This window comes from Labrus bergylta, chromosome 8 (genome assembly GCF_963930695.1).
Source record: "Labrus bergylta chromosome 8, fLabBer1.1, whole genome shotgun sequence".
Classification (NCBI taxonomy): Eukaryota; Metazoa; Chordata; class Actinopteri; order Labriformes; family Labridae; genus Labrus; species Labrus bergylta.
This window is the reverse complement of record NC_089202.1, coordinates 20,826,159-20,843,425: the sequence shown is the minus strand read 5'-3', so window position 1 is coordinate 20,843,425 and position 17,267 is coordinate 20,826,159. Positions and strand designations below refer to the sequence as shown.

At 39.6% G+C, this 17,267-nt stretch overlaps 1 protein-coding gene across 1 annotated transcript; it reads left to right on the top strand.

Moving 5' to 3' along the window:
* Positions 1-197: 197 nt before the first annotated feature.
* Positions 198-7,653, top strand: rpz4 (rapunzel 4). The gene is made up of 3 exons (XM_020644492.3): positions 198-353; positions 4,215-4,277; positions 4,431-7,653. The coding sequence occupies exon 3, from the start codon at positions 4,457-4,459 to the stop codon at positions 5,627-5,629; it is 1,173 nt and encodes a 390-aa protein (XP_020500148.1). The 5' UTR covers positions 198-353; positions 4,215-4,277; positions 4,431-4,456; the 3' UTR covers positions 5,630-7,653.
* Positions 7,654-17,267: the final 9,614 nt, after the last annotated feature.

Below are 17,267 nucleotides of genomic sequence, written 5' to 3'. Positions count from 1 at the left end.
CTACCCCAATATTATGAATGCACTCTTTTTGTTTACACCTACTACACTTATTAAAGCCAAGGCTCAGTTTTGATGTTTTTACTGACAATATTTCCACTCCTAAATTCATGGGTAAATAAAGGTTAAATTACACGCCATTGTTTACTATGAGGGTGGAGGCTGAACTGTTATAATAAACGCCACAGGTAGCAGCTGCATATCAAGCTCGCAACTTTTTTCTTTGTCTACCACCCAACTTTTTTTTTTTTCTTGTCTGACTGGGTGTGCCTCTCCTCTGTAACACGAGAGCCACATGACCAATAGGAAGACAAACAGTGTGGAAGTTTTTGTATTTCTTCCGTAAACTTTGGAAGGTGAGTCCATTTCTGTTTCAAATGCTTCATAGTGGACAGGGACATTAATATGAACTCCGTTTTTATACAAGACACTTAAATGGGAAGTGATCGATTCAAGTTCATCGACTTCACTCCAGTCTGCTGTTACATAATCGATCTTTTTTTTCCTCATGACGCACAGTGCTGCTGTTAAAACGTCAAATAGGCTACTTCTACATATTTCGTTAACACAGCTTCATTTAATACAGCAAAGTGGGTAATAAGATGAATCTGCGGGATTTAGTGCACTTTAAACCAAAACTGTGTACTCTATGGGCGTTGGTTGCCAGTTTCGTGCCACCGCTCCACTTTTTACAGGAAGTGCCAAAACTTTTGTTGAAGGCGTTACGCGTTTGTTGGAACAAAAACATGGTCTGCGGTGTTAACCTGCGATGTTTGTTTGCCTCTCTGTCCTTTGGCTGTAAACTGATACAATTAGAGCACTCGTACACGGACGGATCGATATGTGTGCCATTAAGAGGGCGCATTAACAGATCGTTTAGTCCCTCGGTGGTCAGACTGAGTGGTCAGCTGGTAGAGCAGAGAGAGAGGGACGGGGGAGGGGAGGGGGGGGTCGTTTTGTTTAGAGGAAGCAGTGGCTACATAATATAACGGAGACATGAGCTAGGCCATTTAAACTCCTGAAGAGCCATTCTGTGATTTGTGTTGAAATAAGATGGCTGCATGTACATGTTTTGCTCCCTTTCCACTTCATCTTATGAATCAAATGATGTAATTTTATTCTAGATAAATTATGAGGAAATCAACATACTTCAAAGAAGCTTACATAGTTTTTATTCAGTCCGGTGTTTATTACAAGAGCTCATATCAAGAGGCAAACTCATATCAAGTGTCACAAAAACCAGGAAGTGTTACCAGTTTATGCCATGAACTGTAAAAAAAACAAAGAGCATGTTTTGCTGCAGGGTCCTCTGTGACAAAAAAAACAAAAAAACATCATCCTTCCTGAAACCATAAATTACTGTAGGTCCTCAAGTAAGCACTTTGTCAGTTTTGATGATGATGCTTCTATTTATTAGGTATTTTGGGATGCAAAATATGAATATGAAAGGTTGCAGTGGGAGTTGAAACAATAGCTGTAAAATAAATTCAATTCAAAAAACTTTATTTGTCCCCGGGGGACAATTCAAAATAAATGTAGTGGAGTTCAAAGTTTCTCTCTTTTTCAAATATTCTGCAAAAGACAATAACATAGAAATTCTTGAGTTAAGCACCTTAGTGCAATACTGTAAACTGAATTAAACTTAAACTATGGTATATTAAAAATGTTTAATATGAAATATAAACAAGACTTGTTCACTTACAGCCTCACATTCAAACGGTATCTCTGGTATGCAAACTGCAGTTGCACATCCAGCTCTTTGTCTCCTGAAAATCTGATTTCTTTCAGAACTTTTAAGTTAGATTAACCTACATGAAGGAGCTTTACATGCACTCAGTCTGCAGTTACACAACCCCTGGGACCCTGAGAGAGAGAGAGAGAGAGAGAGAGAGAGAGAGAGAACATCAGAAGAAAACAGGAATCACAGTTTTAGCACGGTCAAATCAAATAAGATACAGTAGCTGTAAATGTTCTGACATCCTGATGGAGTTTCCTGTATACTGCTGCTTTAGCTCAGACGTTTTTAAAGGACATTTTGCAGATAAGTTACCAAGCTTAATGGTCGATATTGTATATTGTCAGGATGGTTGCTTATAGAAATAGTTGGGCAATTTGCCTAGAGTGGATGACAATATTGCTTCTACTCTAATCTAAAGAGCTAAGCAAAGAGCTTTAGCTTAGCATAAAGGCTGAACGGAGAGGTGAACAGCTGGCTTAATAGTTAAACGATTCAAAATACCTCACTACCAGAACCTCTTCAACACACGAATTAAAAGTTTTTGTTTTGTTGCAATCTACAGAATAAAAAATACGGTTAAAAGAAAATGTGGGGTTTTTTTTACACTTGGGGTTCTACATTAAACATTGTATGTCTTTTCATAAGCTTATGTTCTTGTTTCCAGGACAACAAAACTAGACGATACCTCTGTTTCCACACTTTATGCTAAGCTAAGGCTAAGCTAACTACGATGCTAATTATAGCTTGATATTAAATGGAAAAACATCAAAGCGTAATCAATCTTGTCACCAACTCTGAGCAACAAAGCCGATACCTCTAAAACTGTGAAAACCATTCCTTTAATTTTAAATAGACATCAGACATAAACATTAGCAGCCTATCTGGTTGAATATTAACCCCAGTGTAAACATCTCCTTTGTCATTGGATGCATGGAGGTGTGTGTAACTGCTGCAGAGGTGTGTGATGTCTCCGGCTGAGAAATGGGTGCTCTCTCTTCTCAGTGCAATCCTCTGCAGTCTAGTCAGATAAACCCCACAGAGCAGACCTCAGCAGAGGGACATGAAACCAGCTGACAGATTATTTTCCATTGTCTTGTTGGCGTGGTAACTTGCTGAGATTCACTGGAAAAACGCACCCTTGTCCAGCAAGTTTTACCTCTTCAGCTTAATCACTTCCCACGGCTGCTGCTCCATTATTGACAGCGCTGGCCTAAGGAAAACCACCTCTGCTGCTTCTCCTCCAGTCACAATCTGAAACTTGCACATTAACAACACCCTTCAGGTCAGAAACTTGAATGACAACACTTGGTGAAAGACTCTTTACATGAGACCTGGGTTTGTGAAGCCAGGAGATGACTGTACCTATATTTTGTGCCAAAATTGTATTTCCACCGATTTCCACATGACTGTTTTCCAGTTTTGAAAACAGACATGCCTGAACATGCCCAGGCAGTAGATCTGCTTTGCTCTAAAAGTCAGCTTTCTGACCTGAAGGAGGAGTTGTTGAAATTTGATCAAGACTTCCAAAACCCAATAGACTTCTTTTTTTTTTTGTGCAAGACGAGAAGTAATTTCCTTCATAGCAACAATCACCCAGACCATGACAAATGTTGCTTTAATTCCTTTGTTCTCTATGTTATGTCCACTGAAACCAAAATTCAAACAATCCAGTTAAAGATATGTCAGACTTCTTAACAAGTGGATTAACTACAGACTATTTGTGACAAATACTCCTACAAGGTGTTTGCAAAGTTTGAATAGAATATATTGCGGCTTTTATAACTTCATTGCTGCATTAGAAGTAATTTGTGTTTAAAGGATTGTTGATATATACGGATCAAAGTTCCTTTTAGATGGTTATATGAAAGTCATGAAACACTGGAGGAAAGCTAGCTTGACGCTACAAAAAAGATAACATATTCTGACAAATAAAAAACCTAATTCGCGAAGGCACTGCTCACTAAAAAGTCTGACAACCTGCTTGTAACAATATTTTGTTGTTTTTAAACTTCTTTTGTAGACATTAAAAAAATGCAGTATTTATGCTAAGCTAAGCTAACAAGCTTAAGTATGGACATTTACACACTTAGGCTGACAGGAAATACTTGTACATTTCATTAAAATAATTAATACTTTAGTAAAATATTTGACGTTTCTGTCATTAGAACCTTTTTTTAACTTGAGTTAAGTGATCCTTGTACGTTAGCTTGGTTTGCAGTCATTCAGTACTCAACACTAAGAGACATGGTTTGCTGCCTTTTCCTGCTATAAAATTATTTTGTGAAGCCTTTCCCATAATACCTATAACATAAACTTTAAATTTTCTTCAGAGCCTTTTAACAGCAAACACACGCATTCAACTTACAGACCTTTACAGAGCATTGCTGAATGCTCCCTGCACTGTTGACTCATTGCTCACTGGGTGTGGCCAGCAGCCAGCACTGAAGCTTACTTGAGTGTTTCTCTCTTTCCTTATCAGTTTTGCTGTGTCGTAAGAGAAGCGAGGGAGAAGGCCACAGTCCAACAACACTGAAACAGAACTGTAAGTAGAACTAGAAAACCAAACATTTCTGTCCAACACTCCGTCTCATTTCTCACATGTTTCTTTCCACTGTTACTCGAGCAGTTTTACTTGCTTTAAACATCAGACCTTTATTGAGTGTTGCTGAGCATGTAAATATTTTTCTCTTGTCAGAATCAGTCTGAGACACAGCAGCTGCAATGGCAGAACTACAGAGGCTCGTATCAGAGAAGAAGGATATGGTGGAAACTGTGATGGAAGTGTTTGAACAGGGAGCTGAAGTGGTTGCGAGTATCGCCGGCGACCTTTTCCCAGTTTTCGCCATCGCCGCTCCGATCGTTAAACTGGCTCTGGACAATGTAGAAAGTAAAGAGGCTACATACATGAAGGAGCAGTTTCAGAGGGTGCGAGACCGCCTGGAGGTGGTCTCAGAGGAGATTCAGCGGATCAACGACGAGATTAAGAGAAGCGGATTGGATGCTGTGTATTTCCCAATTGAGGAGAACATCACCAACCAGTTCAGAAAGTACATGGACATCCTCAATGCCAAACCAAAGTTTCGGGAGGTCAAGAAGAAGACGTTCCTGGACCACTTTGGCAAAACCGGCGGTGACAAAAACCTTAACACGCTGTACAACTCTGTGACAGGAGATAACTTCTCCGGGGAATCCGTGCTCGAGATCACCCTGAACTACGAGGAGAAAAGTCGCCGGCCGGTGGAGGACTTCTGTGCCCGACTGAAGAAGCTCTTCTGTATCGGGCTCATCGCTCTGCTGGGCCACGCCGCTCTGAAGGGATACGACGAGGAGGATGCACTCTTGAAGGAATGGGGCGAGAAGATGAAGGTTGTCCAGGAGAAAATGAACGCTGTCATTTTGGACTGCATTGAAAGCTTCCCCAAGCAAGCGGAGCTGGATTCCCGTCGACTGGTGAGAGACCATCCAGAGTTGACCAACCAGCAGCTTGCCGATACTATCATAGAGAAGCTGAAGAAGAAGTATGACTGGGTGGGTTGGTCCGTGCGTGTATTCAGGTCCCCGTCAGGCCTATTAAACAAAAAGAAGAATTTCCACTGCCCGACCGGGAAGAGTCGCTTCCAGGTCCCTTCATCGGACGAGAAACTGAACGTCTGGGTGTCCTACTGCTCCTCGCCCGAGCCTGTGGATAAGAATCGAATCCAGCAGCTTGTCCAGGGTCAGAAGAGACTCTCGGTGGTGAGTCTGGCTGAGTTCTTGTTTGAGAATTTGCCCGGCGACTGCGTGGTCCATACAGTCAAAATCAGCAAAGATCTGGCCTGCTCCTGGAGCTTCACGGACGAGCTCCACTACTGGGAGGAGCATAAGCCCCTTTACGTCTGCATTCACTCAGCTTGAAGTTTGAGACTGAAAAACTCTCTAAAATCACTTCCTTAATGTTTGTAGGATTCTTCATATTTTCACAGATAATCACAGTCTATCATTGCCTCTATACTTGGCTTTGGCATTTTACACAGTGTGTTCCTTAAGTTCATCTCTCTAATAGTCTCTTTCTCACCTGAATATTTACAGTATGATTCTTGTATTAGTGGGAATACATAAGTCAAGATAAATGTATCTATCAAGCCCAATTTCTGAACATATCCTCTTGGAGAATCACAATCACTGACACCCTAGATCAAAGATCCTCAGTTGTGATAAGGAAAAACTCCCCCCTTCCCAAAAAATATAACGGGGGACATAATGGAAGAAGCCTCAGGATAAGTAGCAGAGGAGTGATCCCACTCTAATGTCAGGGAGACAGGCATTAGATGTGTTTTGTACGTAAATATGGATGTATTCTCGGTGACCCCAACCGTTGGTTTCTGTGGAGGCATTATGAAGCCAACTGCGCAATCAATCGCCATATTGGAAGTGCTATCTCAACCTAGCTTTTGATCAATCTAGAAGCAAGTAAAGCGGTAGAGCTGAGGCAGGCCTTCAGCCTCCTGGCAAACAGCTACTTCAGGCCCTTTTCTCACTAATTTCTCAATTTATGAATAATTCTTAGTCTTAAAAAAATCTAATTGGATGACTTCTAATAAAAATTCATCACCCCCTACACAGTTTCTACCATTAAAAAAACAGGAAATATGTACAGGAAATTTATACCAAATTGATTTTTTGTACCAGACGCTAAATGTGTTCATACCTGCTGTAAAAATGTGGGATTCTTTGGCTTTTGCAGCAAGCTCAAGTGGACACTCAAGAAACTGCAGATGTTTGCACTTCATCATTGGCTTCAGTTTTCATAAACGGAGGTTGTGCTTGATACAGATACAATGAAGCTCTATAAAATAGATTCTTAAACTGACAATAATGAGCTTTCTGCTCTAAAGCAGATGGCTTTTTTTTCTCTCACAACATATATATGAACGTACCACTTTGACTAGGCTGTATTGATTCCCATGTACCTCTATTTTGTAGAAACTGACAAATAGTCAACATAAAATTGTTCAAGTTGACAATGCTGAGAAATTCTGCTAAAAGATCAACAACTGAATTTCATACTGGTGGGTTTGTTTTCGTAGAGTGGGACATGCTGGGAAAGTTGTTGAAGTAGACTCCAGCTGTCAGACAGATTCTGCTGGTCGAGATAAGCAGTGACCTCAGCCTTGGGAGGACTCAAAGCCATGAGAGAAAATGTCTGCAGACATTTACAGAGACTGTAAAATACATAATGTCAGTTTTTATTTTATAACAACCTGCGAGAAATAGTCAAAAATGTTGCTGCCTGCTGCACAGTCGAACAGAAACTAGGAGAAAGCACAAAAGAAAAAGGCCTAACACAAAGTTGCTGTAGTGAACTGAAACTGCTGTGAACATGCTAAGGCTAAGTGACAGCAACTCTTTGTTTACTTACCGATAATGAGCACAGCTATTCTCTTTTGACCTGTGTGGTTGTGTAACACAAACTGGAATGTTTAACCTGCTCAAAACCTTCATCTCTACTTATTACGGGCTTTTAAATGAAGGTTTACTTTTATATAGCGATAGACAGTTTTTGGAAAATGTAGGTCTTGGGTTGGGGGTCCTTCTTTAATTTTTGTTTTTTTGTTATATTTTTGGGACATCACCTTTATTCAGCTGAAGAGAGACAGGAAATGTTGGGAGTAGAGAGTGTGGGATGACACGGCGCAAATGGCCAAGTCGGATTCGAACCCATGGCCGTTGCATTGAGGACCACAGCCTCAGTACATGGGGTGCTTAACATAACTGCCACCAGTGACCAAAACAAGCCCAATATTTGCTTTAAATCTGTTGGTGGAAAGTGTTGTTGTTGTTGCACTGCTCTGTAATATTAAGTTGGGTTGTAAACTGCTCAGATTGAAAACCCTTGTTGGTACACCAAAGCAATGATTGTAATAAATCTTCTAAACACACATTTTTTACACCTTTTTTTAATGATTCACAGTTCTTCTGGTTGTTCGTAGCCTAGGTGCAGGATTACCTCTGATGTACTTTGTCTATCTTTGTGTTACACTGTAAGTGATGATTTAACTAAAAATTAGACTATACCTGTGTAAGACAGGACATCTTCACAAGTGGCAATCAACGCCTAACTAAAACAAAATGGTGTGTTTTTTACTATACAGAAGAACAAAATATTGACTTATGGTCAATATGCTAATATATACCTATCTCAGATATTAGTCAACCAAAACATCAAAAATCCAGGCATAGGACAGAGTCTCTGCAGACACAGTCACCACCTCAGATGGATGCCCATACATGATGATTGAGCGGCATTACTTTTGTAACAGTCTATATTTAATATTTTTAGAAAATGCTACTGACTCTACCTTTAAAGAATTTAAATAGGATACAATACAAAATAAAAATAACCATAAATACAGGGTATAATCATAATGAAATGGTGAATGAAACTTTCCATGAATGCTCCTGTCAGTGGTTCACCTGATGCTTAAACAATGTACTTTGGACACTGTGTTATGTAACTTACAAAGAGGTTGTTTCAGTTAGCCACACCCGTTCAAATGCCACAATAATAAAACAATAAACAACTTAGACTTCCATTTAATATCCAGGACGAGAACGAGAAGAAATAAAAACTAACTCCACAGCAGAGAGGTGAAACAGAGCGACGAATCACTGAGATGACACCAAACTGTCCTACAGCTTAGAGAAAAGAAAGAGAAAAAAGGGATATGTTGGTTAGCTGCTTTGGAAACACCCACACTGCTCCATAATTATGTGGTTGTGGCTTTTCTATCTTCAGCATAAAGACTCATGTCACAGCAGTCACACTGACGGGTCAAGTGAAGCAACAAAAACGAACAAGTGCGGAGGAAAACAAGCGTGTCAATTTAGTTGTCTATTTTTTCAGCCAACATTTCTTAAAATCCTGAGACATGAAGTAAAGAGATGTAACCACAGGGTGTTGATCAGTGTGTATGACTTATGTCTAAACCTAAATGCCAAATCGTTGCTGTCATTTTTTGAAGTGAGGGGGAAGGTGAACATTTTGACTTTTTGTTGCCAGGTGTAATGGAAAAATATATATGTTCTTGCTTATGCGTTTAACACATGAATTTCTGCTTACACAGTGGAAAGTTACTGAAGCATGGGTGACACGTCTGGCTTGTACGACACCCTATTTGCGTAACCGTCACCTGATTTGAATGACCAGCACATGAACGTAACCGTTTTAAGGTGTCATGAAACACCTGTCTACCTGAGTCTACCAATGAGTGTGCCCTGCTTTGCGAAATCTGCTATAAATGTAACCGCTCCCGAGCAGGACTCTGCTATGCATTTGTCCTGCATGAGTTTCCCCCTTTTGCAAAAGAAACCCTTTATACTCGAGCAATAAAACAGGTTTCTTATTTCCTGTCATAAAATCAAAATTAGCTGCTCCCTGTTTGTAGAGTTGAAGCTTTAATTCGTTTGAAGGCCAACACTGTAAAGTTAAATGTGACCTCTGACCTTTCCTGAAAGCTAAAAAAACAAAGGGTAGAATATTTAAAAGTCGCTCTGCAAGACAAATGTAAACATCTTCATCCCACTCTTCCAATAAAAAAAGTTAACTAGTATTATCCCACAACACGGCGCGGCGCTACACCGGGGCTGGGGGGCACTATAGCCACATCATAAATCTGTCTAGCCCCGGTTAATCCCCCTAACGTATTTTGGTAGTTTTGTTTTCTTTTTAAATAAACTGTAGCACCCCAACATATTAGTCAAGCTCCCCATCAGGAATGGGAGAAAAAAATCCTGGCATTGTCCCTGTCCCACAAGCAGATGATCACCCCTGTTCAGAAGAGGTAACTTTCCACTGCATTAATGTTAATATCAACCACAGCAGGGGGTCTTGCAGAAGCTCGAAGAAGCTCATTATTTGAGGGATTGTAGGAAAGGTAACAAGTCAGGAAAGAAAAAAAGAACAGGCCAGTTTCTCTTTTTTCATCTTTTGTTGAGAATAGTTGTCCAGTTTTACATATCAGTGGCTGTGAGAAATATTCAAATGACGGTAAAACCGGCCTAATGGTTAAAGCTCTCACAGAAACAAGGACTATTATCCAATTCAAATAACCTGATTTATCTGTTTGGAACTTATTTTGTGTCAAAGCATCAGTGCGTATACAGTTAGCATACATGACAGCACAATGCAAGAACGGACCACACAAAGTCTCTTGGCTGCTTTTATTTGTTTGTTCAGTAATCTGTGATAACAATGAGGTTATGCACTTTGCTTAGTGGGGTTGTGTATGCAAAAAAAAACACAGGTTGGGAACCTTTGAATCCTATTTATCTCTTTATATGTTATAGTAATGATTGTTTTTGCAGCTCACACAGTCTTGTGATGTGTAATTATTATCACGCCGGGCATGTAGAGGAGACAGACTTTGTTGTCTGGATACCTGTTTAGTTTGCCAGCGGAACAAAAACTGAGACAGAAGGAATTTAAACTTTGCCATTAACGTCTTAACAAAGCAAATCTCTCACAAGTGCTTTCCAAATTTCCACTGGCAACTGAGCCGGTAAATTCAATGCTCAGTGAGCTGAGGCCAACATGCTGCTTCGTCAGCAAGTTTCAGACGAAGCTGTGAGAGCTTGCGAAAGATCGACTCTGACAAACACTGACAAACATGTGCAATATGGGAAAGAAGGAGCACACTCGTACAGAAACAAATCTTCAGGCGTGCAACTGCAAAAAGACTGACGAGAAAACAGAAAAGTCAGCACACTAAATGATCAGCAGCTTACAGATCAACAATGGACGCGTTTCAGCACAAAGCCTTCCGTTGTTGATCTGTAATCTGCTGCTCTACACAAATTATAAAACATTAAAGGACATTGAGTGCGTGACTTTTCTGTTGTCCTTTATGAATTTACATACCTGCAAAACTGGCTGGGGTACGTGAACACAGTCTGTGAAAAGCCTCTTTCATTGATGTGTATAACATTTGCATACACATCTAGATACTACATAGAGACATTATATAATTCCTTTGATGATGTTTGTATCCACCATGGACAAAGCTGGACCAAGCAAGAGGCGCCTGCAAAAATATTTAGAGCTCCCTCTGCTGACTGTCTGCAGAAAAGGTCATAAAGCCGGCCTCCTCCAGCAGATGGAACATCGGTCAATTTAATGTATGAGGTAAAAATACACGTCAAATACATGTTGGTCAAAATGGGGTTTCTGTTGTGATAATTGCTTGTGCTTGTTTGCACTTACAGAAAATACAGAACCTCCCTTTTTTTTTTACCTGATGAATGTGAAAAAATATTTACTTTATTTCTCTATATTTAATATTTCTCTTTGCTTTTTCACGCGCCAAGTGAGGTTCTTAACTGGTAAGTGTTTTTTCTATGCAAATAGTCTGCCTCATGCAGCCCAAAATATCACTAATAAAACCTTGTTTTCATCGACGAGGAGAGCATGAACCAAAGCTAAGAGTTAGACTTTGGTATGATTTCATCCCTTGACCTTGACCCTCGACCTTAAAGTTGAAGGAATTTTAATAAAGTCATGAAAAGGAAAATGCAAAATAACATGAGCTGTACTTGTTTAAAAGAGGCAACAAACAACAAAATGAAAATTCATTTAGTATAAAAATCAGGAAGATTATTTTTAAAAACTCACACGAGTCAATTGCTATTTGAGGGAATATTTTCAAAATGTAATTAGATAAAATGTTAAGCCTAATAACATCTTTCTCTAGTTAATAATAAAACAATATCTATTGTGAAATAGTCGTTTATGTTCATGTTTCTTTGTCCCCCCCTCGTCTCCGTCTGTAAGGAAAGGCTGCTTCAGGCCGGTTTCTGTCCACGCCCAGGTAGGCTAAATGGGCTGATGCTACAAAATAGTTGAATAGGGGAAGTGATGCTTTTAATCAGACCAGAATGACTTTTCCATGAATATGGTTTGGCCACACAGCCCTGCATTGAGTCCGGCCCATCAGGTGACCTCAGGAACGCAGAAAAACATCACGCGGCAACGAAAAGATTCGCCCGCTTTGCAGAAATACATTGTACTGCAACCCGTCGCCTCATCACCATTAATTTAGTCTCCATGGAAACAGCAGTCATTTTGGGGTAATGAGAAAGTGGTCGCATACTTTAATCTGATGATGCAGGTCAGATGGTGAGTGGGAGGGGCTTGAAGTCAAACATGCATCATCCGTTACAGGCCCTGAACGCAGCTAACTTTTATCATCAGGGACCTTAAAATGTGTGTGGAAGCTAAACGAAGTCAAGGAGTCTTCAAAGACAACTCAAAATAGTAAGTCAGTGGCTGATAGGCTGTCGTGTAGTGCAGATTTTCAAACCTTGATCTAAAGTTCAAGGAATTCGTCATAGAATAGAATAGAATGTCTTTATTGTCATTATACAATTGTACAACGAAATTATTTGGCTTCACCTTAAAGTGCACACACATACAAGAATCCACAGCTAAAAACAACAAAAGAAGAAAATTTAAAAAAAGGAACTCTCATTCAGGTATGATGGGCAATGTATGGTAGGAGTTATTTACAGGTAGTAGCATAACAGAAAATAAATATTGCACAGTATGAAATGTAAAATTATTGCAGAAATATAAAATAAGATAAATATTGCACAGTATGAAATGTAAGATATTACAGAAATATAAATAATATTGCACAGTATGAAATGTAAGATATTGCAGAAATATAAAATAAATATTGCACAGTATGTGTGGTGAGGGTGGGACGGTCAATGCATGTCCAGGTTGAGTGTGGTTATGGCTCTGGGGAAGAAGCTGTCCTTGAGTCTGTTTGTCCGTGCTCTGACAGACCTGTAGCGTCTGCCAGAGGGCAACAAGCCGGGGTGTGTGCTGTCCTTTACAATGTTTGTTCAGGCAGCAGGAGTTATAAATGTCCTTAAGTGAGGGGAGTGTGCAGCCGATGATCTTTTATGATAAAAAATGTTATGATTTGATGATAGGCGAGCTGCTGCATCCTTCATCCAAGCGGATCCTTTTTTAGCAGCTTTTTGTCGGGTATTATTTAGTGGTGGGCTTCACACTTGAATAGTTTGACGAATAATTATACTTCCAAAGATGTGATTGACCAAAAGAGGAAATCCACCAATTCATCTCTAGATCTCTGTCAAGCGTGCACAGGTGTGGGACATATAGACTAATCAGAAGTGTCTCCAAATCTTTAACAGGTGCAGAGTCACTATCAATTTATTTTTTTATTTTTGTTTACCCTCATATATGATTCCGGTTACGTGGGCGAGGCGGTATTGACAGTGTCTTATCATAAGTGGGGCATAGCCAGCTGTTGTCTCCGCTTCCAAACAATCAAGTCTTTGCTCTGCGCAAACAGGACTCCACCTCAAGCAAGCAGAGCCTCAGCGTCACCTCGAAGAGAGAGAGAGAGAGAGCAGCTGCAGTCCTGTGATCACAAAGCAGAAAGTGACATTCTTTGCCCTCACCTGTGTTTTATTTCACCCTCGCAGCTGCCTGTTCTGCTGATTAATTCGTATGCAAAGAGTTTTATTATGTGCGTGCCAGTAAATATTTGCATGTGTGAAATAATGTAATTTGCTCATGGATATGTTTAATTGCTTTCTCCAGTTTTGACACAAATCTTATTCCGAAGTCGTGGACCAGCAGAGACTGACTCTCCCCTCTCCCTGTATATAAAAAAAACATTATGTATGTGTAAAGAGACCCACTGACACCACACAGTCTCGACTTGTTATCTGTATTTGTTTTCACTCAGTACCTCTGGGTCTCTGACCCCATCTCTCTTCCTCTCCTCTGTCCTCCATCACTACATACCGATGTCTGGGCAAGACCCGACAGGCTCCTGTGGCGCTGTGAGCTGACTGTGTGTCAAAGAAAACCTCCCTACTGTTAAGTTTCAGTGGTGGTATCGTAGGTAATGTATAGTAATTATATCAAAATGTAACCTGAGGCATCACACAGATCCTTCTCATACCGCGTACCTTCCAAACAATATAAGAACAATGACAAACTGTGACACCGGCACAAACTATGTTAAGCCTCCAGACATCATCTCCACCTGTTTATAAACCATTTCAAACAACACCTGTCTGATTTCTCTTCCAGTAAGCAGCAAAACAAAAAGTAAGGCACCCTGTGACTTTAAGGGGACATGTTTGATTTCCTGATTTAACAAGAGAAAAGTCGCTGTGTCAGTCAATTTGCTCTTGAGCGGACAGCAAACCCCACATTTCAAAAACAGTAAAACCATAAATTCTGTTGGATAGTCAGACTTTACTGTAACTGTTGATATCAAGGCTTTCTTTTACTTTAACACCTTCAAAAATCATAAAAACACACTCATTTCTCACAGGTGAAGCACATTTTTAAGGTGTTTATAGTTGTACAAATCTTGACCATTTTACCTTTTTGTAAAGGTTAACACCTGGTTTCTAAAGAGATTGGGTACACGATATTGCCACATGTGAAAACATTTTTACATGTAATATCTTAAAATGTATTCTTTCACTTTTTAGCGTTTATACGATCCATGACTTGCACATGCACTTTGTTGTTTAAAAAGTGAAGTTTGGGTGAAGAGCCTGCTCACAAACATCTCTTGAAGATGGCGTAAGCACTATCACTAAGTTTGACTTGCACAGATTCACATCACAGATCCAGGATTTCAATCAGCAACCTTTGATTCACAAGCTGGTCTGAATATTTATGTTGATTCTCATCTGATTGGAGCGTTGTTTAGGGGCTTTTTCATCAATATTTGTGAACCAAACTGAAGTAAAAGAAATCAAAAATTCCCTTTAAATGTGCACGTAGTCGTTACCTGGTGAAGAGCCCTTCCTTCCATTCATGTGTTTTGGACCTGACAGCTTTGTTTGTAACTTCAGGTTACGTAGACAAGTTACACCTCATCATTCAGGATTGATAATACATGAAAAACACAGACATACCTGTGGCTGTGCCTTAAGCCTCTCCGGGGGTTGTAACCGTTTGTGCAACAGGAATTTGACATGAATGGACAAGTACGTTCAACGCACCTGCTGTACAGTGATGTGATGTCTGCAGGTCAGAGAAGATTTATTCTTATTTTAATTAAGAAACTTCCTCATAATTGGGGACTTGGGGGATCTTGAATAAAATCAGGAATTGTATCTTTCAGAAGACAGATGGACAATATTAACATGAGCAAATCAAAGACGGTCCGCAGTGGTCTGTGTGTGACTGTGCGGCCAGATGAGACCTTGCTAGCTACATTTACTATCGTAAAATTGTCAATATTAAGATTCTTCAGCATTGACTTCTCGCTTAAAATATTCTTAGAAGTGAATTTAGTTTTACCGTTCATTGCCTGCTCCTCTGCTTCCTCACAGGTCTCAGCCAATCACTTTGGTCAGATGAAGCTGTTTTTAAATGTGCTATACAAATAAACTTGATTTGATTTGATGATCCAGAAATGAATGCTGGGATACCTGTTCTGAGATGTTCACACAAGTCAGCAAACGATGCATACCCGGTAAAATCGGCTTGTTAGGACACTTCTGGGGATTTTAATATTATTGGTGAAATGCAAACTTGTGAATTGAGACAGTACTTGACCGCAACAGATGACGTTTCATGGGGACACAAGTAAAAAAAAGTACAGACAAGAACGCATAATGAGTAAGGCTCTTAAAGTCAGCTTATTCAAGGTGGTTTAAAATCTAATTTAAGGTTGATAAATGTTGGTTATAGTTTCATATGAGACAGAATTCTTTCTTTGACCTGCAGCCTAATGTAACTGGATTTTGATACCGTTGTCTAACAGAAAAACACTGTATAGGTTTAGATTACATTTGTGTGATACGTCTGTAGTTCTGGTCTAAAAGAATACATCTCAAACTAGTTTAACACCTTCTCAGTCAGTAAGTCAGCAGGTTCAGTCTGAGCCGACAGGTGTGTTGTCAAATAAGTATAAATACAAAGAAATAATAATGGTTGAACAATGATAAGGTACAAGGCTGTTGGATAAACTCGGCTAATCAGTCTCACAGCCTTAACAATTCGATTACTGTGTCTTTAAATAAAGGCCTTGACTTCATTGCTGTTGTGAGTTTCGGGTCTGATACAATAATATATTTCTCTAACGCGTTATATAATTATTAAGTGACCTTTTTCTCAACAAGTCCTCCTGAAAAAAAATGCTCTTGTGTCATTGAAGATTATAATAATTATAATAAAGCTGCCAATAAAAGCCAAACTTCTGTTTAAAACTTGAATGAACTTAAAACTTAAGAACTTAAATGTGAATGTTCATATTAGAGGGAAAAAATATATATTATTAATTGAAATCTAGTCAACAAGCCAATCCTGGGCATGGAGTATTTATTATTTTCATTTTCACTGTAATAACAGTTTAAAATTTTTAAATTGTGGAAAGAGCGTGTCTGAGACAACCCTCACAGCGTGTGTGGGTTTTTGGAGAATGAGCACCACCTAGTGGCCAAAGTTGTCATAACAGTTTGAGGTAATAAATATAAACCAGCAGCCTTTCTGTGAACACTACACCATCTTATTTGTGTAGCTTGAACTAATGCAGTCTAACACCTACAGTGCTGTTATGAATCTTCAAGCCTTGTAGAAGGTTAAAATGTTGATGATGTTGACATTTTTTTGGGGAGTTGTAGTTCCAGCTGAATGTTCATTTTGAAGGCCTCCACTATTTAACATTTTTGCAGTGCTTTTAAAAAAAAATTCTCTCGCTCATTCATTCCACCGCTGCATTTTGCTTGATAAGGTTACTTGGCCCTCTCTTAGTGAAGGACGCATTAACCTCTGGCATCTATTCATCTATAAAGCCCTTATTGAAAAGTTACCATCACATACCACCTCCTTGTTGCATCTGAACCCTGGTCCATTTTTAACTCGCTTACCTCGAGTGAGAGACTGGTTCTCCAGGTTCCTCATACCAGGAATGACCTAGGAAAAACTGTTTTTAGCTTAAGTGCAGCAAACTCTTTGAATATTTTACAACATAACCTGAAATTGTGCACTTGTATTGCTCTTAGACACTTGGAAAATGATTGTAGCGATAGCTTTTAAATAATTATTGTTTTATATACTGTGTCTTAAATAAAACTAAAAGTGGTACTAAGGGGGGGATAAAGAAATACATCACCGTCCTAATTCGTGTGATAGTAATTATCCAATGACTGGTGCGGACACAAGAAACATGATGCTCTGAAAATACTTTTCTTGCCAATTTGACTTATCCCCACATCATCACTCATCTTTTTTAAGCACAAGATTTCTCCCGAAGCCCCCTGTCTCTCACCCACCCCTGAGACCAGGGGAGGGAGGACTCTTGTGCAAGTCTCACTTTCTCCCAACCCCTCTCCACTCACGTTCACAGGAAGGAGTTATCAATTAGAATGCAACATAATTAAGCACAATTAAGAGCAAGTGGCAGACAAAATTGTCCTTTGCTGGAGCTGCACTAACCTGTGGACTGCATTGTCAATCAATCAATCAATTGGGTGGAAATGTTTTTACCAACAA